The sequence below is a fragment of the Panicum virgatum genome, chromosome 3K, assembly GCF_016808335.1.
Source record: "Panicum virgatum strain AP13 chromosome 3K, P.virgatum_v5, whole genome shotgun sequence".
Lineage (NCBI taxonomy): Eukaryota > Viridiplantae > Streptophyta > Magnoliopsida > Poales > Poaceae > Panicum > Panicum virgatum.
In genome coordinates this window covers 7,330,397-7,354,973 of record NC_053138.1, presented here as the reverse complement: position 1 = coordinate 7,354,973, position 24,577 = coordinate 7,330,397, and the positions used below count along the sequence as shown (strand labels likewise).

The window sequence follows — 24,577 nt, the reverse complement described above, 5'->3', positions numbered from 1 at the left end:
GCGAGGAGCAACCAAGACTGAAGATGCTGGTTTATTGAACCGAACATGGCTTCACTGAAGAAGTTCTTATTGTTATTGTACGACAATGGTACTGCGAATGCAGTTGCATAACTAGGTAAGGTAGTTGATGAACTCAACAGCTGTTGCAACTGCGCCAGCGGTGATGGCGTCCTTGATGATTTTGTCTTTGTGGTTGTTGCTGGCACCAGAGATCAGGACACCAGATAATGCGCCACCTATCATTGCATTCTTCTGCAGGTAACCAAAAGTCCAGAACACAAGAGGGTTAATGAACACCAAAAGATGACTGAAAACTTGCATGGAATGAACCAGGCAGATTCTACAGTTATTTTGGTGAGGAGATTCTAAATTGTTATCATACTGTGCTCAATGGTTCTGAACTTTCCATAACTGAAGCTTGGGATATCCTTACTGTTCAAGATAAAATGAAAAAAAGGACCTATCATCTTCTATACACATCAGTTAGATTTCTAACAAACTAAATTAACATGACAATTATGTGATCTTTGGACAAAGAGGGGGAGAACAAATGTTGCAAAGAAAATCTTGATGTATAAGGTACCAGTGCCGTATAGCGCCTTAACTTTCACTTGTACCATTCACAGAAAAATCTTATCCTATCTGTAGTAAGGTCTACCTTTCAAGTGGGCAAGTAACATTTTCCCCAACAGGAAGGCATATAAAAGTTCCTTGACACAATGTTCAATGAACAACAATAAAACTGAAATATTCATATTTCAGTTAATTCTTACCCAGTCACTGCGACCACGGACCCTTTCCACTCCATACACCATGCCCACATAAACTCCAGCAACAGTACCTGCTTATTAGACAAACAAACATCTGAAGGTTTTTGAAAGGAACAAACATCTGAATTAGCCAAAGTGTAAAAGAAGAAAGGAAAGAAGCCAATGCATTTATATGAGTTTGCAACAACAAACTGTAAAAACTCATTATAAAAGAAAACTGTAAAAACTGGTCAATTAATTACCCCAGTAAGCACCCTCCTTGCACATTTTCTTTAGCTGCATAGATATTCAGAAGATAAAAAGCGTATTAGTGTAATGCAAACAGGAACTTACTCTATGAAGAAATAAACCAACAGACCCACAAGCATGTAGCACTAAGCAAAAGAGACAGGGATTTGATTCTACATTTCTATCCTGAGGAGCCGCAAATGACAATGTACTGAATTGAGACAATAGATCTGCAGTACTCATTACATGACTTTTTTTAAAAAAAAAGTAAAATTACATGTATTTTTGGAATATCAAGTAAATCATTATCCATGGGTGATAATGTAAGAGCATCCTTATTAAAAACATTTAGAAAGTTGATGCGTATAATCCTCTAACTGGCAAGGCCTAGGAACATTGGACCACAGTATGTTCTCTCAAGTGTCAAAAGGGCATGAAGCTAGAATAGTTCAAAAATAGGGAAATGAACGCCACAAAAATACTTACCGCATGCTCAAGCTTGTGCTTTGAAACATCCCCTGCAAAGAAAGAAAAGAAAATTATGTTATTATGTGTGCAAATAGAAGGTACACTGTACCAACTTCTGCTGTTTGGCTGTGAAATATAGCAACAAAGAGTGCAAGTGTCCCATAATCTTTTCAGCCACAACAGGAATGCATACAAGAATTAATCTGAAATATCATAGGACAAACTTAAAGCCTGCAACCAAGTATTTAATTAAAAGGAGGAGAGTTAACAAGTCCTCAAGCAAATTACAAATGGCAATATAAGGAAGAGACAACAAGAAATAAGATAAGTGTACAAGGTGGCCTATAGCTAGAATGAGTGCATTAATTAAGATCGGTTGTGGTAACACCACTTTGCACTGGCTCAGGCCCTATGTACAGAACTAATGGCACCTTCAGGAACAACCATCAAGAGTGAAGACTGAATGCCAAATGCTAGCTGCACAAATGTGCAGGAATTCAGGATAAGGCTGAATGCCAAATGCAGGCTGCACAAATGTGCAGAAAATTCAGTATAATACTGAATGCCAAATGCAGGCCATACAAATTACAGTATGGAGTTGTATCTGCTCCACAGTTTCAGTCTCTGCAGTTAATTGCAGAGGCAAGAGTGTGCAGTCCGTTTTCCATTAAGTCTGGTTATAATGACCAAATGTTTCAGGAGCATCAATCTGACGTGTGTGCCACCAAAAATCAAAACTTTTCCTTCTAACAAGGGTGAAGGGTCCTGGACTGACTACCAGTTTTATTCAAACATAATGCGTTTCCTTTGTAAAAAATGAAAGGTAAAAGTAAAGTAAACAAAGTAAGGAGAATACAGAAGGACTGAACTGGAAGAAGGGCAATGAATGAAAAGGGAAAAGGGGGAAGGAAGCAGAGACAGAAGAGAACCTCTGTGGAGGCACTCGAAGGTCTCCTCGGCGGCCACCTTGCAAGCGCCGACCTGATCAAGGATCGAACACAAGATCAGGGATCGATTAGATTAGAATATACAGATAGATATGAGGCACCCAGGCACACTGCGAATTCGTGATGTGCAGGAAGGAAAAGAGAGGAGCAAGTGGAGAAGGGGAACGACGGACCGCGCCGATCTTGAGGAAGCCGTCGACGGTGCGGTTGAGGAAGGGGTTCCCCATGTCGATGACGACGTCGATCTTGGGCGAGCGGAGCGACCCCGAGAAGCGGCTGTGGGGCATCCTGCCTGCCTTCTCTCTTCACTTCTCTTCCTTCCCTGGCAGCCCAGCTGTGGGACAATGTGAGATGGGCACTAGACTCCCTCGCCTCGGAGAAGATAAAGAATGGGAAAGAGAGAGGGCGGTGGCGGTGGCTGCCAAGCCACGAAACCGATGGCAATCCCCACGGACAGATGGTTTTCCCCCTTGTTTGCTGCTGCTGCTCCAACAACAGGCGGCCACAGCTCATCTACTCGCGTGAGGCGCGCGCGCCCCCATGGCATGGATTGGCCCTCTTCTGCCCTTTTCCATGGCGCGGTGCGGCTGTGGGCTGGCTCGCGTGTCAGCCACTGTCCCTATGCCTGATCGATCAGGGCTTGCGGACAAGGCGACGAGCCGTCCCCTTCTTCCTCGCCCCGTGTGGTCCGTGCAAGAATGGACGGTCCAGAATGTGCCCACTGCGTGCAAGCTACTGGCTACTGAGTGTTGGCTCTCGTGTAGCGCCATGTGTCATCTGTCTCGAGCTCGGGAGCGAGGCCAACTGCTCTACAGCTAGTAGTCTAGTACCCTCGAAAAACAGGTTCCTCTGTATCAGAAACTTTTTTTTCCTTTTTACTGAAAATTACACGAGATGTAAGCTCAACCAAGAACGCACATGGTGGTGCGAGTGAATTCGAAAACAAAAAACTGCAAATGGACCCTCCTCTTGGTTGAATCGTCCACGAAAAAGAAAGTGTTTAGAAGTTTATTAAGAAAATCATGAAAGAATCCATATGTGCTATCGTGTTGACAACGGCGGCACCATGTTCGGAGCCTCAAAGTTAGAGGTGAAATGGAATTGCCAAATGGATATCGGATAACAGAGTGCATTAGTTTCAACAAATTATGGAAATTCCAAATTACAAGCAAATCACACAGCAAATTGTGGAGGCTGTTTTACAATTAATTACTGGCCTCTTACATTAAAGACTTACAGTGCAACAATATACCACACATTTATTATAGTTTTATAACTTGAGAGCTTCTAACATAGCCGTGGTGATGTGAACGATCCATTATAGAAAACCCAAAGCTCCACAATCAAAGATACCGGTCCAATCGGCATGCCATAGATGTGCCTTTGTATTGCTTGATCAGTTTGTACCCGGTTTTCTGAACCATTGTTTCCAGGTGACTACAAAGAAGACGTGCACCTTATCGTATAATTTGTCGCATAGGCTGAAATAGGCGTATCTCCAAGTCTTCTTGAAGAAAAGGCCACAAAATATTATCCAAAGTCCCGCCAAGAATCCCACGGTTAAACCAAGATGAAAATCCATTTGAGTGCTGTCATCTTCATGCCACCTGGCAGGATCTTCTTGTGCTGGATTATCTCCAGGACATGCCTTTGGAAGTGGATGCCCACAAAGACCAGGATTGCCAATGTACATTGAAGTAGGATCGTCTGTCTTGAGAGTGTCAAGTTGGTGTCCTGACGGTATTCTGCCTGATAGGTTATTATAGGATAAATTCAGACAGCTCAGTGAAGTCAAATCTGATAATCCCTGAGGAATTTCACCAAAAAGTAGGTTGTTGGACAAGTCAAGAGACTCCAATAATTGCAGATTGCCAATCTTATACGGGATATTTCCACTCAAGAAGTTCGATGACAAATTCAGATTTATGAGCCCAAGAAGTGAACCTAATTCTTCCGGGATTTGTCCGGCTAACCTGTTGCAAGATAGATCAATGCTCTTCAAATATATGGCATTCTTTCCGTACTCAAGAACTTGCCCTTTAATTACCAATGATAAGCTATCATTATTAGACTGACCAGATGCAGTGGATGTATACTCATAAAGTTCTTGGAAAGGATTATCTATTGTATCTAATGCCACAACAGTGGTAGTTAGAGCTTTCAAGTTCTCAAGAGATCGTGGCATAACCCCAGAAAAAGAGTTATTTGCTAGATCAAGGATACGAAGAGAAAAAATGCATGTTATTTCGATCGGAATATGACCAGATAAGTTGTTAGATCTTAACTGTAACATTAACAATCTTTGCATGCTCTCACTTATCCATGTAGGTAACTTCCTGCTGAACCTGTTTTGAGATAGATCGAGGAATACAAGATTCTGGAACTGTTTCAAGAGTAAAGGAAATCCACCTGAAAGGCTGTTGTTTCTTAGAAGGAGAGCACGAATTCCCAAACTAGAAGAATTTGCTGAGTTGATCCTTGACGAGTTGCTGCTTGATGGGTTATTTTGTTTCAGCTCTTCTTTGCCACAACCAGGTAGTCCCCCTGTTAGCAGGTTGTTTGAAAGATCTAAAATCCGTAGGTGAGGTGATTGACAAATTGAGTATGGAATGATCCCGGTTATACAATTGGAAAAGAGAACCACAACATGTAAATATGGAGCTCCTAAATTTGATGGCAGATGTCCACTTAAAGAATTTTCGGAGATGTCTAATAACTTAATGCTTCTTGGTAACTGTGGTATTGAACTATGTTTGAAGTGCGGCCATTTTTCACCAAATGAGCGCTCCTTGCGCTCCGGCCGCAGCCGCCCCTCCGTCGTCTCCCAGCTACCCTCGTCTCGCCTCCGACCTCCCACCTCTCCTCTCAACGCCTGAATCCATCTCTCCCTGCTTTGCTCCGATTGGGGCTACTGTTCCTCTCCCCCTCTGTTCTCGGCGCCGTGGCCGGAGTTGGCCCCTTCCGTCCAAGCCACCTCCTCCACTGGTGTTGCAGTCAGCGGTGGCGGGTGGGACTTGCATCTCTCGTGATGCTCTGGGCTCCTACTCCACCAGGGCGTGTCGACTCCCAGCAACTCAACGCCGCTACCCGTGGAACACAGGTATGCCTTTCTGCGACTTGGCTCTGTTGCATTTTCATCACCTCGTCGTCCCCGCCCCTAGGGGTCAACCGGTGCCGAGGGGGGCTACCTTCTGGGTTCGACCGGAGAAAGGCTCTTGCACTCCTTCCTTGCTCCAAGTCCAGAACGCGCTGAGTTTTCGTTTTTCCAGAGCTCCCCACCGGTTCGAGGTTCAGTCTTGTGGTCTTGGAGTTTTCTCTGACAGTGCGGCCACCAAGAACCTTGCGTCCTTCCTTGTCACGCGGGGGAGGTGCAAGGTCGGGGATGTCTCGTTGCTCCTCTTCCCATCTCTAGCCTCCACCATGGCCACCGGCGACCTTGCTGGAGTTGAGCGGGAAGATGTCGTCACCCCTGGAATTCGAAATGCGGATTCCCCGGAATGGGCCGGGCACCCCCTCCCTGGCCCATGACGGCCCACCTTGCGAAACCCTCCCCACATCCTCCCGCCAAGCCAAGGAAGGCGACATTCACTTCTTCTCCCACCTCCTGTCAGAAGCGCCGCTGCCCCAACGGCCTGTCAGTGAGTGCGCCATTGCTGCTCCGGGAGATCTCCTTGATATCTGGGGAAATAGATCGCCTACTGCCACTCCTCCTCTCCGGATATTCAGTGGTGAACTGGTGCATTCATCACCCCACAGCGCTCCGTCAACTCACTCTCTGTCCGGTGGTGTTGCTTCCAGCGCGCCGAACGGAGGTCACCTCGCCCTCCCCACCATCTCCGCGCCGCTCGCCATTGGCTCGCATCAGGCGTCTAATCCGAGTGTGGCGCGACCATACCTCCTCGCTTTGCTCTCCTCCGCCCCCTCGGCTATAAAAAACGCGGATGGCAGCAAACATCGCCGTGCTCGCTCAGTGCCTCCCTCCCACAACCAGTGTTTCCGGTGCCTCTCGACTGATCACCACGTCGAGGCGTGTAGAGACCCAGTCCGGTGCCGGCAGTGCCTCTGCTACGGCCACCGCAGCACAACGTGCTCGATGGCAGGGCCGTCGGCCCTCTGGGCGGGAGTCGCTCGGCGAGCGTCGCGCTCCTCCAGCGAGGACTCCTCGTCGCCGCCCCGTCCACGAGCGCCTGCGCCGTTCGGACCACGGTCCGGGGACTCCGCGTCCTGGCGCTCCCCGACGGTGGACCGGCGATACACGGGCTCCGGACCTTCCCCTCTTTCCCCCACCACCCACTCCCTCGCTCTCTCCCCTCATGCTCATGGGGAGCAGCGCCGCGCTCCTGCAGTCCGGTTTGTCCATGACACCCCTCCTACTGCAGCCTCCACCGTTCGCCGCCCCCACGCCCGCTGTGCTTGGCGTGCCGCCACACCTTTCATCCCCACTCGCTCTCCCACCCTTGCTAGCGATGCTGCCGCCAACGGACATGACTTCGTTGAGGTCCACATGCCCCCAGTGGACATGGAGCCCTGCCGGCGCCTCGCTTACGCCTTCGTCGAGCCTGAGTGTGCTGACCCAGGGCTCTTCATCCGCACTACCCTAGAGCAACGTGGCGGCGACCCTCCCGTCCGGCTGGCGCCCTCTTCCTACGGGACCATGATGGTGGTGTTCAGGCACCCCCTTTTTCGGGAGGAGACGCTGCGACGCGGCCCTTTCTTCCACGAGGGCCGTCTTCTGCGGCTAATCCGTCACGAGGAGGCGGATTTCAGGTTCGTCTGTCGCTACCATCGCCTGGCGGTCCTTGCGGCGATGAACTACCCGCCGGAGCACTGGACTCGGGAGCGCATCACCCGCGCGTTCCAAGTGTACGGGCACGTCTGCTGCGTCGACAAGGAGTGTATCCGGACCGTTGGTGACCACAGACCCGACAACAACTACGGCGCGGACATTGCTGATTACTTGGCTGTCCGGGTGTTGGTCCTCCTCGACAACGAACTTCTGGTTCGCCCTGGCCTGGTGTTGCGCAACCTGGGCGGCGGCCTGGCCGGCATCGCCAAGGTTCGCGTGGTGAAGGTCTGGGGGCACCCTGACGGCGCCCCGCTCCCCACCGAGCCGGACTTCTCCGACTGGGGGGACGACGACGGCTTCGACAACCTCCCTCCCCGGCGCGCGACATCGGCGCGTTTTGACCCGCTCAGCCATTCGGAGCAACCGCGTGGCCGCCAGGGGGTCTGTCGCACGAGCCCGGGGCGCACAACTTCACACGACCACGGTACTTGCCGTTCGCTCGGCCCCTTGCTTTTCCCTTCTGTCCCGTTGTGGACTTTTGTGGAAGGCGCGGTGTCCGCTCTGGCACGTGCCCTCTCCTTGACTGGCGTTCCACAGCTGACGATCCGGGAGCTCCCTACCCCGTCGCGCCCGGCTTCTCCACCACCTCCGTCACCTTCTCTCGAGCCGGTGGACGTGCTTCGTCGCTCTCCCTCGCGCGCTCCCTCCTTGGAGGACTTGCTGCTAGAGGAGGAACACGAAGTCAGCGTTCGCCGCCGTCGTGCTCGCCGCAAGCGGGCGCACGACTCCGCTGCCAAAGCCCGTCGCCGCAGCAGCCGCCTTGCCGCAAAGGAGGACCCCTTCTACATCGACGCCACTTCCAAGGCCACGCGTGTCAAGGCCACTCAGCTCGACCTAACACGTGCCTCTGCTAGGATGAAGGAGGCTCTCACCAGCTCTGGCATGCTCCTGCGCCCCGCTCCTGCCAAGATCTCGACGAACAAGCTGCGTTGCCTCGGTCGTGTGTGCGGTCTCCCTGACCTGTCGGACACCGAGGAGGAGGTGGTGACCGTGGGCTGATGTGCCCGGCTTCTTGTCAGTGTTGTGTTTATCCTTCTAGAGGATGTAGTTTAGCCTACCCTGATCCTGTTGTTCAGGATAGTGCTCTGTCTGTTGTATGGTTGTTGTTTGGTGCCGTTGTCTGGTACTTGTCTTGTGTGCGTGTTCGGCCTGATGTCTTGCTCGGCTAGCGCAGTGGTTGGGGTCCCGGTTTAGAGGCGGCCGGTGTAACTTGTACGCGCTCATGTGTTGTTCCGTGCTTAATCAATTGTTCTGTTCCGTACCTTGCTGTTGTCCCTTGTCCCTCCGTCTCTTGGTGCCTTTTGTGTTGTCCATGAACAGAACGTTGTCCTTTGTTTCGTGGAATGTCCGCGGCCTGGGCCATCAGAGTCGGTGTGACGACGTCCTCTCTAAGCTACTCTCTGTCCGTCCGTCCTTTGTGACCTTGCAGGAAACCAAGCTCTCCTCTTCTTGCTCTGTTAAAAGAAGCTCTTTCCTTCCCTCTTGCCTCTCTAATTGTGTCTCTCGTGATTCCGTGGGCGCTGCTGGAGGCATGTTAACCGCATGGGATGCATCCATCTGCAGTTTGGGTGCGGTGTCATCGCGCCCCTTCTCTTTGACGGCCTCCTTCACATTGTCAGTCGATGCAGTGTGCTTCTTTCTGACTAATGTCTATGCACCTTCTGTCCGTTAAGATAGGCCTACTTTCTTTAGTGAGATTACATCCGTGGCCTCGACTGTTCAGGGTCCTTGGATGCTCCTTGGCGATTTCAACCTCACTCAGTGTCCGGGCGACAAGAACAATGACTGTTTTAACGCTTCCGAGGCAAATCGCTTCAACGATCTTATCAACAGTCTTGGGCTCATTGAAATCCCCCTTATCGATCGGGCCTACACTTGGAGCAACCGTCGAGATGTCCCCACTCTGGTGCATCTGGATCGTTGCTTTGTGAACACTGACTGGGATGCGGTGTTTCCGAACACCACGCTGCGCTCGCTCACTCGTTTTGCTTTCGACCACGTCCCCCTCCTTGTCTCGGCGTCGACCCATGTTCCACGGAGTGCTTGCTTCCGTTTTGAGAACTCCTGGATGCATCACCGCCTCTTTCCTCAGGTCGTGCTTGCGGCTTGGGAGAGCCCAGCCTTTGGGAACACCGGGAAGGTGTTCACCCAGCGACTAAAACACTGCAGGAATGCCTGTAAAACTTGGTCTCGTCGTCTCTCACCGATTGACGTCCGGGAACAGGACACCAAGGTGCTGATCAACGCCCTTGATCTGTTGGAGGAGCAGCGTCCTTTGCTTCCTAATGAGAACGCTCTCCGATGCCTTGCCGTCCGGGGGCTGCGTGATGTGCACTCGGAGAAGCTTGCTTTCTGGAGACAGCGCTTCCACACTCGCCTCGCCCTGGAATGGGATGAAAATTCCAAATTTTTCCATGCTGCTGCGAGTGGGCGCCGAAGGCACAACTCCATTGCTTGCCTTGAACACGATGGAGTGACCACCACTGCCCACAGCGCAAAAAGTGACATCCTTCATAATTTCTATTCTGCTCTCCTTGGTAGTACGCCGCATATCGCCTGGAATTTCGATCTCGGTGCTCTCTACCCTACTTTGACGGTCGCCTCTGCATCCATCTCCGAGCCCTTCTCCATGGAGGAAATCACCCGTGCGCTATTTGCCATGGATGTTCATGCCAGCCCAGGGCCTGATGGCTTTGGCCCTTCCTTTTACAGGCATTTTTGGTCGGCCTTACGGGATGATGTCCTGCAACTCTTCCATGAATTTCATGATGGTAGTCTTGAGCTTGATGGCCTTAACCGTGCTCTGCTCGTCCTCCTACCCAAGAAGGAGGGTGCTCGATCTGCCGATGGTTTTCGGCCAATTTCATTGCAGAACTGCCCCGATGAAAATCTTCTCAAAAGTGATGGTGAACCGGCTCAAACCGCTTATCCCCCTGCTGGTCGACCCGGATCAGACTGGTTTTGTACACGGGCGCAGTATCGCTGAAAACTTTGTCTACGCCGCGGACCTTCTCAGCTGTTGTCACAAAAGGAATGTTGCTACGGCGGTCCTCAAGCTTGATTTCAGAAAAGTGTTTGACTCGGTTTCCTGGGCGAGCCTTGACGCCATTCTGCAGGCCCGTGGTTTTGATGCTCGTTGGCGACAATGGACTGCTCGCATCCTAAATAGTGGGCGTACGGCGGTGCTGCTCAATGGTGTTCCTGGGAGGTGGATCACCTGTCGACGTGGTCTGAGGCAGGGTGATCCGATGTCACCTTACCTCTTCATCATTGTCGCGGATGTTCTTCAGAAGCTCATCCAACGTGCTTCTTCTGACGGTGTCCTCTGCCACCCTGTGGATCACTCCCTCCCTTGCCCTGTGCTGCAGTACGCAGACGATACGTTGATCCTCACCAAAGGAGATGTTCCTTCCATGCTTGCCTTGAAGCAAATTCTTGACAACTTCTCCACTGCAACCGGCCTGTGTACCAACTTCCAGAAATCCACTTTTGTTCCCATGAACGTGGACGACGCAACTGCTGCTCAAATGGCCACGGCTCTTGGCTGTACGCTGTCCTCCTTCCCCCAAACCTACTTGGGGCTTCCCCTCTCACCACACAAGCTGCGTCCTTCGGATTTTCAACCCCTGCTCTCGTCCTTTGATCGGTATCTAGCTGGATGGAAGGCACGCCTCTTAAGCACTGGTGGTCGGATCGTCCTGGTGAATGCTGTGCTTGGCAGCCTTCCCATCTATTTCATGTCGTCCACTCTCCTCCCAAAAACCGTCAGAGATCAGCTGGAAGCCAGGCGCCGTGCCTTCTTTTGGACTGGTGAAGATAAATGTACGGGTGCCAAATGTTTGGTGTCTTGGGAGCGGGTGTGCCAAAGCCGCGATGCTGGGGCCTTGGGATCAAAAACATGGAGGACATGAATCACTGTCTACTGATGAGATTTGTCCACAAGCTACATGAGGCTGAGCCCTTGCCTTGGAAACGTTGGTTTCTCTCCCATGCCGGTTCTGATTTTGTCAGTAATCCCGACTCATACCTGCCTAAACTTGTCCTGGCCGAACTTCCCCGCTACAGGTCCGTGACCAAAGTTCTGATTGGGGACGGGGTTCGGGTCTCCTTCTGGCATGATAAATGGTTGCTTGACACTCCTTTGGCCGAGCGATACCCTGCCTTGTTTTCACACTGCGTTCGCGACATTGCCACTGTTCGAACCGTTCTGCATGATGGCCTCCATCACCACTTACGCCCCCGGCTAACTCATGTTGCCAGGAGGGAACTAGTGGACCTAGAAGACTCCCTCTCTCACGTCGACCTGCAGGATGTGCCTGATTCTCGATTGCTGGCTCTTGTGGAGCATGAACCTTTCACTACCCGTGATGCCTATCATGTTCTCCACGCAACCTCTCAGTCCTCTGACGTCCCCAGGCTATGGAGCGTTCGTCTCCCTACGAAGATCAAATTCTTTGGTTGGCTACTGCACCACGGTCGTCTTAACACGCGGGCACGACTCTTCCACAGAAACATCAAGCCCAGGGAGGAATCATATTGTGAACTCTGCACTAGCACTTTAGAGACAGACACACACCTCTTCCTGAACTGCCCCAAGACCCTTGCTGTCTGGTGCCGCTTGCAATTTGTCTTGACCGACACCACCCTCAAACGCCCCTGGGACTTTGGCGCTCCCACCACTCTCCCGATTGTCCTGCGACTTGATATAATGATGCTACTCCTTTGGAAAGTTTGGAAGGCTCGAAATGACTTGATCTTCGAACACCAAGATCACTCTCCCTCGGAAGTGCTACGCCGTGTTGTCAAGGACATCGATGATTGGTCCTGCAGATACAGAAGAAGACACACCGCCGAGAACAGTGCTTGGCGCGATTGGATTGCACACTCTTGACTCCTCTCCATTCTCCCTCAAACCTCCTGTAATCTCCAACCTCGGTATGCCGAGGATCACTTGTAACTGAACTAACAAGTTTCAATGAAATGGGTAGGTGGGGATCTTCCCCCGATACAGTTCAAAAAAAACTGTGGTATTGAACCAATTAAATGATTTGACTGGAGAAAAAGCTCTTCTACTGACATGAACTCCAAACTAAGTGGTAACTCACCGCTAATTTGGTTATAAGAGAGGTCCAGAAGCCAGGCATTTGAAAATGTAGTCCAAAACCAATCTGGGATCTTACCAATGAGACCTGCATCCGACATCACAAGGTATGAGATGCTCTTTTGCCATTGAAGCCAATTAGGAATCTGGGGACCCAAATGACAAGATGAAAGAAATGCCCTGTCCAAGTTGAATGGAGGTTCCCAATCCGAGTCCACCTTAACTTCAAGATAAGTTTGAGAAAAGTCAATGGACTTCAAATTAGCCAAACCAGAGAAGTGAGTTTCTGATATCACACCACTGAAGTTGTTATTGCCAATATGCAGTTCAGCCAAATAATTTAGTGTTCCTATCTCCACAGGCACAGAACCGCTCAAGTGGTTTTTCATAAGGAAAAGTGTGCTTAAGGCAGTGAGGTTGGGTACCGATTTTAATGTGCCAGTAATGTTGGTCTCAAACAAAATTAACTCTTGCAAGCTATTCCAAGAACAGTTCGGTAACCTCTCTATTAGATCTGTTACATCACCACCAATGTTGTTTTCGGCGAGGTATACCGCCTGTAACCTGCACAGGTTTTTCAATGTTGCTGGTATCATCCCCTCGATGCTATTCCATCCCATATCAAGGGCCTCAAACATGGTCAGATTTCCCAACTCATCCGGAAAGGGCCCTGACAATTCACACTTCTCTATGTCTAGAACCTTGAGGCTAGTTACATCCCAGTACCAATTTGGTGCAGTGGGGCTGTTAAAAGGGTTATGAGAGAGGCGAAGTTCCTCCAGAACCGTAAGGTTATGGTGTCCAAGTGACGGGATGGAACTATTAAGTCCACAATTGATGAGATAAAGTCCTCTCAAATTTGGAAGCTTGTTTACCGCATGAACCCAGCCAACCGCCACACTAAGATTCACGTAGCTCATGTCAAGATACTCCAGTGAGTGAAGGCTTGCTAACCATGAAACATCCGATGAAAATGCATATGCATCCAAGATATCATTGTTAATGTCGAGGTATGCTAGTTTGGTGAGGTTGCCTAGCTGAGGAGGTACTCGACCACTGAAATTCATGTTCGAGAGGTCGAGATAAGTCAAGCTCTTCAGAGAACCGATGAATTCCGGTATAGACATATTGCCTCCAAGAATATTTCCACTAAGATCTAGATGCTTAAGATGGCATAGGGAAAGAAGCGATGAACTTATCTGCCCACGCAGCCAATGAACGGCTTGGTCATCATGGAGACCGTCAAAGTCCTCTACGAAGAAATCGTTGCGGAGGTCGAGCTTCACAACGTGGCCTGTCCTGGAGCTGCAGCTCGCGCCGTACCACTTGCAGCAGTCTTCACCTCGCCACGATTTCAGCAGTCTGCTGGGGTCACTCGTGACGCCGGCTTTGAAGGAGAGGAGCGTGCCCCTCTCGGCCGCGATGCAGCTGCCGTTGAACGTCTCTGCACCGGAGACAGGCGAAACGGTGACGGTTGGCACTAGGAAGAAGAGTAGGAGGCACATGGCTGTAATTGCAGCTCCATGGAAGGAGGAAGGTGGCGTTGCAGCCATTGTGCTGTTCTGGTTCTGTTTGCAGTTGCTGGGATGAGAGACGGATCGTGGTGTTGGTGTTACGAAATAAATGTTTGTATGGTATTCAATCAGACATTTCTTTCGCTTTTAATAGTCATTACAGTTGTATGATCGATACTGCTGCCACCTTTAAGTTAGTCTGAATATTATTCATCCAAGAGTAGCGATCGATCACGTCGGACGTGTTACTGTTACCACTACTAGGAGGAGGAAATCGCGTGCACTGTCTTCTTCAAACCTTTGCCCTCGCATGTAACGTCACTCCAGTCTACTCCCTCCGTTCCAAATTATAAGTTATTCCAAGAATTTTGAAGAGTCAAATCATCTCAAAATTTGACCAAAATTACAGAGAGAAATATAAAGATTCATGACATCAAATAGGTGCACTATGAAAATATAGATAACAAAAAATCTAATGATACTTAATTGATATCATAAATATTATTATCTTGTCATATAAATTTAGTCAAACTTAAAAACTTTGACTCTCCAAGATTCTTGGAATGACTTATAACTTGGAACGGAGAGAGTACCACAACTTTAAAGTCAATACTTATTCCTCCGGCGACAAATTGATGATGTTATGGGCATTAACATGCCCTCTGAAGTCTAAATACAACTCTAGCAACTACTTACACCTCCGTTCTGGAATGTATATATGACACCATTGACTGTTTTCATTCGTTTGACTATTCAGTTTTTGTACAAATATTTGTGTAAATAGATGAATCTATAAGCTAAACCTAAAGTGACTTTGATGACAGATCTAGTGATATTCATTTTATTTCACTTGACTATAATTGATTGAACAAAAATAGTTGGTCAAAGTTTGAGCAAAAAATCAATTGTGTCATATACTTAAGAACGGAGGTAACTTTTTTGTATGTACCAGCAAATTAAAATTATCCTTTTCATATATATATGAAGGTATTTCTGAGAAAAATCTACGGTCTATCACTATTTTATTCCAAAATCCAAACCTAACAAACATGACCGACCGCATAACCCAAAACGTCACTTTTATAAACTGTTCCATGGAGTGCCCTCTATGGACTGCATTGGTCTTCCTCTCGTTTTCTTGCCTTGGCTGGCTGGCCCTGCCTGCGTGTCAGCCAGTGTCTCTAGACTCTAGCTACTGGACAAGTGGACATGCTCGATGGACCCCGTCTCCCGTGCAAGCGTGGATGGCCCAGAATAATGAAGCCCGCTCCGTGTGCAAGCGATGTGTTGGCTCGTACGTGTAACGCCACCAACCCATGTCATGTCATGAGCTCGATATCATCAGGCTCACTACAATACACATTGCACCACAATTTCGAAAGCATTAAAAGACAGTGGTAGGATTTGTCACAGCATCATCAGGCACATCCATCTCACTACGGGGCACAACACATTTGGGTTCACCCACGGCAAAATTTTGCCGTGTGTAGCACACGATGGAACGCACACGGCACACAACGGCCGGCAAAAAGATTTTTTGCCGTGAGCCATGTCACGGGCACACAATGGCCGGCAAAAGGGTTTTTCCCCAGTTCCTCAAACTGTCATATATATATCCCAATCAAGTCAATTATGTGTCACACCCGGTTTTAAGTACAAAACCGAATGCATAGCTATATGTATGCCAGGATCAAGTTTCATATATATAGAGACATTATAAGTGAATAATCAGTAACAGTATCACGTAAAAGCAATAATTAAAAGATTATCAGAGTTATACAGTTTATCCTGGAAACGATAGCTTCAACTTCGCAGGCAATCGACTGGGGGTTGCGTACGCCTAGAACTCAGCAACATCTTCAAAAAGACTTCACCACAACTTTCTCCTTCTGAGCAGCAGTAAGCAATGGTGAGTACACTTATGGTTGGTACTCAGCAAGGCCACAAGAAATAACCAGAAAATGATTTAAATCCATTTTTAAGTTTATTAATCATGTGAGGGTCCAAGCCGCTCTTGACCGTGAGCACGGCTAACCGGTTAGTTTTAACTCTGCAGAGGTTGTACACTTTCACCACAATTCGCGTAAAAGTTCCGAAGAACTTTGAACCCAACCACGCATGTGCTAGCTAGGCACAATACCACACTTCCGAGGTGTGATTGCATAGGGACGCTACGAGGCCTTTCCGAAGAATCCCTATTTGTATGTGTTGGTCCCTGCCTTTGCGGTCCCTCAGAAGATACAGCTTCCTTCACCCGCTCCACAACACAAACTCATAACCACCAAGCAAAACAACCCCAACACAACATATAGTTCATCTAATTACTTAGATAAGACCAGAGCCATATAATATTGTGGTTGTACGGTTTTCTTGGGTGGTTCTCCATGTTCCAATTAAATCATAGTACTCTTGTAAATAAAGCATAGATAGAAGTATGGTTAGGGTCACTTGCCTTTCACCAATGAAAAGCTACTCTTACTGTTCTTCAGCTCTGGCTCACTTGGAAATTTTGATTCTTCAATCTTCGAACAACGATCTTTCTACTCGAAGCAATCACCGAGCAAACATACAAAACAAACAAAAAGAACAACTAAGAACAATACATCAAAATAGAAGAAAGACTTTAAAAGAGCGTACTAAAGGATAGGGGTCGCTGCTACGGTTACGAGAGCGCAAGAAACACAGAAAAACGGAACTAAAACGGCGATTCTATGGGATAAACGGTGCTTCAGGGATTTAGTCGCGATTAACTATAGAGTTAAGAGCTAGCGGAAAAGATTTGCAAGACACAGAAAACTGTGCTCACATAGGACAACAGGGTTATAAAGCTATCGCACACGTTGCAAGGATCACGTGAGCGCGAGAATTGATGAAAACGGAGCTAAAACGAAGAAGATATGGCTAAAACAAGATCCTAGGGGCTTAATTGTGAAGAAACAGAGCTTTCAGGGGCTAGATTTGAAGAAACCAGGGGCTAAAACAAAATTAAACCTAAACTACAGGGGCTAGAAGGCAAAACAGGGCTCCTGGATGTCGGGTTCAATTAATAAGAATAACAGGGGCTAAAACAGAAAAGAAAAGACTGATTTGTTAACACTTTTGAACTGCTGTGGACAGCGGGTTAATTTTGTAGAAACAGAGGGGCTCTTTTGCAAAAGACCCTAGGGTTGACCGGTATTGGATCTGTTGACTCAAGTTAGATTGGACTTGGACCGTTGGATCTCGATCTAACGATCCTGGTCAGATCGGGAGGAGGGGCAGCGGCACTGGGCTGCCGGCGACAAGGTCTGCGGCGGCGGGCGGCGGCGAGTTCGCCGGAGTTGACCGAAATCGGTGACTCGGGGCTTGACTTCGACTCGGGTTTGGGTCAGGAGTGAGCTAGGGCCACACGGAACGCGTCTAGGGGATCGATTGGTCGAGTGGGAGGCCGGACAGGGGCTTGCGACGGCTAGAGGCGGAGCGGCGACGACGACGTGCGATTACCGCGGCGGCGGGGGGTCGCCGGAGTTGCTGAAATCGGCACTCCAGACACGGGTTCGAGCGCGGTTTGGCCTGGGAGAGAGTGAGAGATGGGGAACTCATCTTGGGGTTCGGTGGTCGAGGCGAAGGCCGGACCGGGGCACGCGGCGGCGAGGAGCGGAACGGCGGCGACGGCGAGCTCAAGCGAGCGGAACAGAGGGAGAGAGGAGGGGGAAGGGGGCTGGAGACGTTGCTCACCACGACGCGGAGCTCCGGGGTTGCGTGGCCGACGAGGATAGGCGGCGGAACGGCGGATCGGCGGCGGCATAGAGCTCTCGGGCTCCAATGGCGGCTGCGGCTAGGGTTTAGGCTTGGAGGTGGCGGCACAGGTAGAAAGGAGGTCCAAGGGGCGTCCGAGGGCGCTATTTATAGGGCAAAGCCGGGGATCCTTGGCGTGCGGGCCAAGGAAGGTCGCGGCGGCGCGTGCCGCACCCGAACTCGGGATCGAGTCCCGGTTGCGCACGGGGTAGAAGAGGACCCCGACAGGTGGGGTCACCCTGTCGGCGTGAGAGGAGAGGGGGAAGGCGGAGCGGGCCGTCTGGCCAAGAGAGGTAACTGGGCCGGCTGGGCTGGGCTTCGCGGGGAGAAGTTGGGCCGGGAGAAAAAGAAAAGTGAGAGAAGGGAAAGGGAGGGGAGGAGAATGGCCAGGCCAAAAGAAAGTGAAGGTGGGCTGCAAAGGAGAAAGAGAGGGAGAGTGAAGAGGAAAAGCCTTCTAATTTAGCAACAAGCGATTCAATTCAAATTTAAATTCAAATAATTCAAATTCAAATTCAAATTGAAAACTCAAACAAATAAAACGATGCAATCAGCATGAATGCAACAAAACAACCTTATTTAGTTTTAGAAAAACAACCAATTATTATTATTTTTTTACAAAATTTCCCTGAAAAAAAATAAATATTGGCAAACTTTTAAAAATTATGAGAAAATTGTTGTTTTATTTTTAATTTTAATCACATCGTGAAATCCAAAAATTTCAGAGTGTGACTTTATGTGCCCATCATAGACGGCATGCACAAGGTAGTTTAAATTGAAGGTGAACAACAACCCAAATGGATATCTGATAAAAGAGGGCACCCGTCATAATATATCATGCTATTCTTTCCAAATCTGTATTTGAGACAGAGGGAGTAATAAACACGTTCTTTAGCTGCATAGGTATTCAGAACAGAAAAGCATATTAGTTTAATGCAAACAGCAACTTACTCTATGAAAAAAACTAACAGACCCACAAGCATGTAGCAATAAGCAAAAGAGGCACAGGGATTTGGTTCTAAATTTCTATCCCGAGGAGCCGCACATGACAATGTACTGGATTGAGACTATAGCTAGAGATCTCTGCAGTACTCTTACATGAATTTTTTTTAAAATAAAATTACATGTTTTGGAATATCAAGTAAATCACTATCCATCTTACTATTACTAATTGGAGGCTTCTTTCGAGCCTCCATGTGATCCTATGTGGATACTTTAAAGAAAATGAGAAATCTTAAAAATTCTCATAAAAATTAGAAATATCCGGCCATCAATCAGACAACTCTAATCATAATAGTCATTGAATTTGTTATCTTTTCTAATAAAATACCCACCTCTGCCATAATGAAAATAGACCAAAGTAACCCCTAAACATGTATCTAAATTAGCCACCTCTGCCATTATAAAAAATATAAATTAACCCCCCTAATCTTTGTGTAAACTACCCACCCATGCCATTATAAAAATAATAAAAATAACCCCCTAAATTTGATATAAGTTATCCAATTTTATCATTCTTAAGAGTTAAAGAAACCCCTAAATCTGAATCTAAATTATATAATTATAATAAAATATTAAAGTGCACCAATATAGAATTCTAAATTACTATCCCTATCATTATTAATACATTATTTTATGTTGTTATTTATATAAAAATAGTACCCACGATATATGTCACCATGTATTCATGTATGATGGAAGAGATAAGAATATCAATTCAAAGAGGATGTGAAATAGATAATCATAATTATTAGCTATAAACTTTATTTTTTATATTAATTATAATTAGCCCGTGCGTGAGAACGGATTGATAGACTAGTGGGTGGTAACGTAAGAGGGTCAAAAGGGCATGAAGATAGAATAGGTTGAAGCGTAGAATCCTCTAACTGGCAAGGCCTTGGACCACAGTATGTTCTCCACGTGTCAAAAGGGCATGAAGATAGAATAGTTCAAAAATACGGAAATGAAAGCCACGAAAATACTTACGGCATGCTCAAGCTTGTGCTTTGAAACATCCCCTGCAAAGAAAGAAAAGAAAATTTGTTATTATGTGTGCAAAACTGCAAATAGAAGGGTACACTGTACCGACTTCTCCTGTTTGGCTGTGAAATATAGCAACAAAGAGTGCAAGCGACCCATAATCTAAAATATCTAGGACAAACTTAAAGCCTGGAACCAAGTATCTATTATATTATTAAAGGAGTGTTAAAAGAAGCCACCACGTTCGTAGAGAGGGTCTAGAAATTCCCACATTAATCTAAAAAAAAGAAGAATTTGCACCGTTGGATTTTATGAAGATCTAACGGTTCAAACTAACTCAAGAATTCATATCAAATACGATTAATAAATAGCTAATTTCGGATTTAAAAAATTAAGGAAAATTAAGAAATGGCAAAGAGTCCATGCTGAATACTATTAGTAAATAGTTTAATTCGGAATTAAAAAAAAGGAAATTAGGGCTTAATCAAAGAGTCCATGTTGAATACAATTACTAAATAGGAAAATTCTGAATTATCAAATTAAAAAAATAGCATTACCACTAGATAAAAATTAATATTAGCTGAATAGCTAAATTTAAAATTAAAAGTATAAATTCTATTATATTATTAAGGGAGTGTTAAAACAAACCACCACGTTTGTCGAGAGGGTCTAGAAATTCCTACGTTATTCTATGACTGTCCAACTGTTGTCAGTTGACTAATTTTTTAGTATGTCATATTGTTAGTACCTGTTAAGAGTTTTGCAAACGGATTATGCGCCCTGGACGATTGAAGAAGAGGGGGCATGGGTAATACGTGAGCTTGATGGAAAAACATATGTTTTAGAATTAATCTGGACTGTTAATACCTCTTTGCAAAGAGATAGTGTTGACTTGAATTCCTACCAACTACTGATAGCTAGCAGCACGGTGGTCGCAGGCAACAGGCTGGCAGAGGGAGCCTCCGACGCGATGTGCCCCGGTGTCGTGGCACTGCCCGACGTGAAGGGATGTCGAAGATGGATGGACGGACGATTTTGTGATGATGATGGAGTAAAGAAACGCGATGAGATGTCAAATACGATTAATAAATAGCTAATTTCAAATTTAAAAAATAAAAAAAGACATGACAAAGAGTCCATACCAAATACGATTAGTAAATATAGCTTAATTTGGAATTAAAAAATAAGGAAATTAGGACTTAACCAAAGAGTCCATGTTGAATACAATTACTAAATAAACAAATTCGGAATTAAAAAATTAAAAAATTAGCATTGGCACACGACAAAAAAATTATTATTGGCCAAATAGCTAAATTAAAAATTAAAAGTATAAAAAAATTGTCATCAAATATGATTAATAAATAGATAAATGCAAGAACTAGAATAAAAAAATTATTGTTGATATGTGTAGTGATTATGAATCATATTAAGAAGAAAAATAGCTAAATAAATAGTATCAAATGCAATAATAAAAAATCCAAGTTTGAGTTTCATGGCAAATAAAGTTAATAAATACTCCAAATTAACGAAGATCTAAATAGTATTTGTGTATAGGATTTACACCATTCGATTTAATGAAGATCTAACGATCTAAATTGGACAAAAGAGTCCATGTCTAATTTAATGAGATGCAATATTTTAAACTACAAAAAAGTGTTTGTATCCAATTAAAGTTAAATACAGGGTCCGCATGACATAAAAACTCATGTTACCATCTATGTCTCGCACTAACCTTCCTTAAAGATGTAAAAAAAAAAATGGCAGCAGCATAAGCGTGACAACACGGCCATAGTTGTATTGTATTGGTACTATTGAAAGAGATAATTGCTTTGAAAAATCTTTGGAACGCCCTACACTACGACGCGACCATAGTCTTTGCCCGAGATTCCGAATCACAACTTTTTGAGTCTCAAGAACGTCATGCAATACATGCAGCTGCATGAAACACACTGGATTCTACTCAAAATCATTGCCGAACTCAATCAATCCATTTCTTCTGGAGCAACCAAACGTCAAGATAGGGCCGAAAAAATAATGATGATGCACAGAGTTTCACATATTGCAATCTATTGCAAGACCATTGGCACCTTATGATTGTAAGTGTGGGCTAATGAATACGCAGACGAATTAATGTGAGAGAAATATCCGCTAAAGAACCAATACTTTCTCCAACAAGAATTATCATCATAAATATTGCATATTCTTGAACAACTTTAGGTATACAAACTAATGTGATGGTGGTCAACAAAGAATTATGATTCTATGGGCATATAATAGTTCCATACAAGTAATAATCACTGGGATAAAGGGTAAAGCACCGAAACCTACAAATAAATGTGACTATTATTAGCTCAATCTAAATAGATGCATGGGAAAAATCCGGGAGTTAGTCATGTGAGGAATCAAATAGCATAGATAATTATTAACATTATTATCTCCATCTAATTTTCTATAAGTACACACTAGGCATGGAACACAAATGTGATCGATACCTCTAAAAAGTATAGAGAAAGAGAAGAGAAAAAAGATAAAGAAACACCAAGATTGAACGGGTAAGGAAAGTAGAAAAAGGAGAATAGAAAAAGAAGGCAGGAAAAATGAGAAAATGAGGGCAAAAGAAAAGGACAAAAGTAAATTTATTGGTTTAGTCTATAAATAATATCATTAGAATGAGAAAAATATTAAATTATAGCCATGTCCTGTTGGACATTTGACATCTTTCATATATTCATGAAAAAATAGAAGCAGCGGTTCTACCGAACGGTTTTTAAAACAACTCTATATCCATAAAAAAAGCTGCTCCATCAAAGAAGCCACAACTGGAATTATTTTAGCCAAAGATACAGACCTGAAGCCCTGCTAATCTATCTCAAAGTCGATTGCCTATAGTACAAAATCAAATGATTCAAACAAATGTATGTTGTCGATGCTCCTCTTCGTTCAGAAAAAAAAACCCTGAGGCACAATACTAAACAGGAAACTTCTCCATTAGATGCATCGGATGCGATACACACTAATCGATTTCAAATATACCGAGGAACAAAATAGAAGACATAGAAATCAATAAAAATTGCTAGAGAAAATGAAAAATAAAGAAAAGAGTTAGAAACAACAACAAAGATATATATGGAACTATCTATCACCGAGATGACAAAACTCTAAAGTAGACCAATATATGCAGTCATATGGGCTAAAAACAAATAAATTGTGCAGTAACCAAAGTTGGAAAAATAATAATAGGTTTGGTTAAATAAAAAATTTAAAACATATATGCATTAACATAGCACGCATATATATATATATATATATATATATATATATATATATATATATATAAGTTTTGCATAACATTTATTTACCAAAGCCAGCAGGAGGCCTCAACTTATTTTTTAACATAACTTTTTTTTGTCTAATCCATGATCATTTTTATTTCGCTCCGATGATGAGTCAGGTCTAGATCTGCTAGATGCTACTTAAGTGCTCTAACAACTATACTAGATATATTTTCGCTAAATATTAATCAAAATATTGCAAGATACAAATCGAACTCCAACATCTAAGTTACAAATTGTTGGCAAACATAACTATTAAATACATATAAATATATTTCATAATTATAAAAAACTTTATATGAATACAATTATGTACAATTTGATCCGTATTCAAGGTGATCCAAAATTGAATTCAATCCTGAAATTTAGATTTTGCAGGTTTAAGTACTAAAATATGCAACTATAATATAGAATAAAGCAACATAAAAGGTGATGATTAATATGAACTCTTATGCATAGAAAGCTGCAAGTAGTATAATATTCAACAAGAGCAAATGAGAGGTAAATAAATTACAAAATACATCTCTTCTGTCAATGTAAATATTTTTAAAGAATTAAATAAAAAACTAGCTACACGCGCTATTAGTGTGGGCCACCTTGCTAGTTTAATTAAAAGGAAGAGACAACAAGAAATAAGATAAGTGTACAAGCTGGCCTGTAGCTAGAATGAGTGCATCAATTAAGATCCGTTGTGCACGAACTAATGGCACCTTCAGGAACAACATCAGAATTTTCTTGTCATTTCAGTCCAAATGCTGGCCGCACAAATGTGCACGAATTCAGGATAAGGCTGAATGCCAAATGCAGGCTGCACAAATGTGCAGAAAATTCAGGATAATACTGAATGCCAAATGCAGGACATACAAATCACAGTATGGAGTTGTATCTGCTCCACTGTTTCAGTCTCTGCACTTAATCGCAGAGGCAAGAGTGTGCAGTCCGCTCTCCATTTAAGTATGGTTATAATGACCAAATGTTTCGGGAGCATCAATCTCCGACGTGTGTGCCACCAAAAATCAAAACTTTTCCATCTAACAAGGGCGAAGGGTCCTGGGCTATGGAACAGAGACTACCCGTTTTGTTCAAACATAATGCATTTTCTTTTGTGAAAATGAAAGGTAAAAGTAAAATAAACAAAGTAAGGAGAATGCAGTATGACTGAACTGGAAGAAGGGCAATGGATAAAGAAAAGGGGGAAGCAAAGAGGACCTCTGTGGAGGCACTCGAAGGTCTCCTCGGCGGCCACCTTGCAAGCGCCGACCTGATCAAGGATCGAACACAAGATCAGGGATCGATTAAATTAGAATATACAGATAGATATGAGGCACCCAGGCACATTGCAAATTCGTGATGCGCAGGACGAAGGAAAAGAGAGGAGGAAGTGCAGAAGGGGAACGGACCGCGCCGATCTTGAGGAAGCCGTCGACGGTCCGGTTGAGGAAGGGGTTCCCCATGTCGATGACGACGTCAATCTTGGGCGAGCGGAGCGACCCCGAGAAGCGGCTGTGGGGCATCCTGCCTCTGCCTTCTCTCTTCTCTTCCTTCCCTGGCAGCTCAGCTGTGCGACAATGTGAGATGGGCACTAGACTCCCTCGCCTCGGAGAAGATATAGAATGG

The 24,577-nt window shown here is 45.5% G+C and overlaps 2 protein-coding genes across 7 annotated transcripts; both read right to left on the bottom strand.

Moving 5' to 3' along the window:
* Nucleotides 1-2: 2 nt before the first annotated feature.
* LOC120697220 (outer envelope pore protein 16, chloroplastic-like) lies at nucleotides 3-24,530 on the bottom strand. 4 transcript variants are annotated; one of them, XM_039980375.1, is made up of 6 exons: nucleotides 24,361-24,530; nucleotides 24,170-24,221; nucleotides 1,485-1,516; nucleotides 1,013-1,046; nucleotides 774-841; nucleotides 3-252 (listed from the first exon to the last, which is right to left on the bottom strand). In XM_039980375.1, exons 1-6 carry the CDS (start codon nucleotides 24,472-24,474, stop codon nucleotides 112-114), a joined length of 441 nt encoding a protein of 146 aa, XP_039836309.1. In that variant the 5' UTR covers nucleotides 24,475-24,530; the 3' UTR covers nucleotides 3-111. The 4 variants fall into 4 exon arrangements, with proteins under 4 accessions (XP_039836309.1, XP_039836308.1, XP_039836307.1 ...); XM_039980374.1 differs by lacking the exon at nucleotides 1,485-1,516 and adding an exon at nucleotides 19,635-19,666 and having other exon boundaries at nucleotides 24,361-24,529; XM_039980373.1 differs by lacking the exons at nucleotides 24,170-24,221; nucleotides 24,361-24,530 and adding exons at nucleotides 2,396-2,447; nucleotides 2,587-3,034.
* LOC120697214 (receptor-like protein EIX2) lies at nucleotides 3,527-13,976 on the bottom strand. 3 transcript variants are annotated; one of them, XM_039980369.1, is made up of 2 exons: nucleotides 12,365-13,976; nucleotides 3,527-4,957 (listed from the first exon to the last, which is right to left on the bottom strand). In XM_039980369.1, exons 1-2 carry the CDS (start codon nucleotides 13,911-13,913, stop codon nucleotides 3,810-3,812), a joined length of 2,697 nt encoding a protein of 898 aa, XP_039836303.1. In that variant the 5' UTR covers nucleotides 13,914-13,976; the 3' UTR covers nucleotides 3,527-3,809. The 3 variants fall into 3 exon arrangements, with proteins under 3 accessions (XP_039836303.1, XP_039836302.1, XP_039836301.1); XM_039980368.1 differs by having other exon boundaries at nucleotides 3,527-5,152; nucleotides 12,287-13,974; XM_039980367.1 differs by having other exon boundaries at nucleotides 3,527-5,160; nucleotides 12,295-13,974.
* Nucleotides 24,531-24,577: the final 47 nt, after the last annotated feature.

What these genes read in the sequence shown, in the direction of transcription:
- LOC120697214 (XM_039980368.1), bottom strand. Translation starts at nt 13,913, where the DNA reads ATGGCTGCAACGCCACCTTCCTCCTTCCATGGAGCTGCAATTACAGCC. An exon ending in TCATTTAATTGGTTCAATAC is followed by an intron (nt 5,153 to 12,286) that starts CACAGTTTTTTT and finishes ATAGTTCAATAC; the next exon opens with CACAGTTACCAAGAAGCATT.
- LOC120697220 (XM_039980375.1), bottom strand. Translation starts at nt 24,474, where the DNA reads ATGCCCCACAGCCGCTTCTCGGGGTCGCTCCGCTCGCCCAAGATTGAC. An exon ending in CAAGGAGGGTGCTTACTGGG is followed by an intron (nt 842 to 1,012) that starts GTAATTAATTGA and finishes TCTAATAAGCAG; the next exon opens with GTACTGTTGCTGGAGTTTAT. An exon ending in TCCGTGGTCGCAGTGACTGG is followed by an intron (nt 253 to 773) that starts GTAAGAATTAAC and finishes GGTTACCTGCAG; the next exon opens with AAGAATGCAATGATAGGTGG.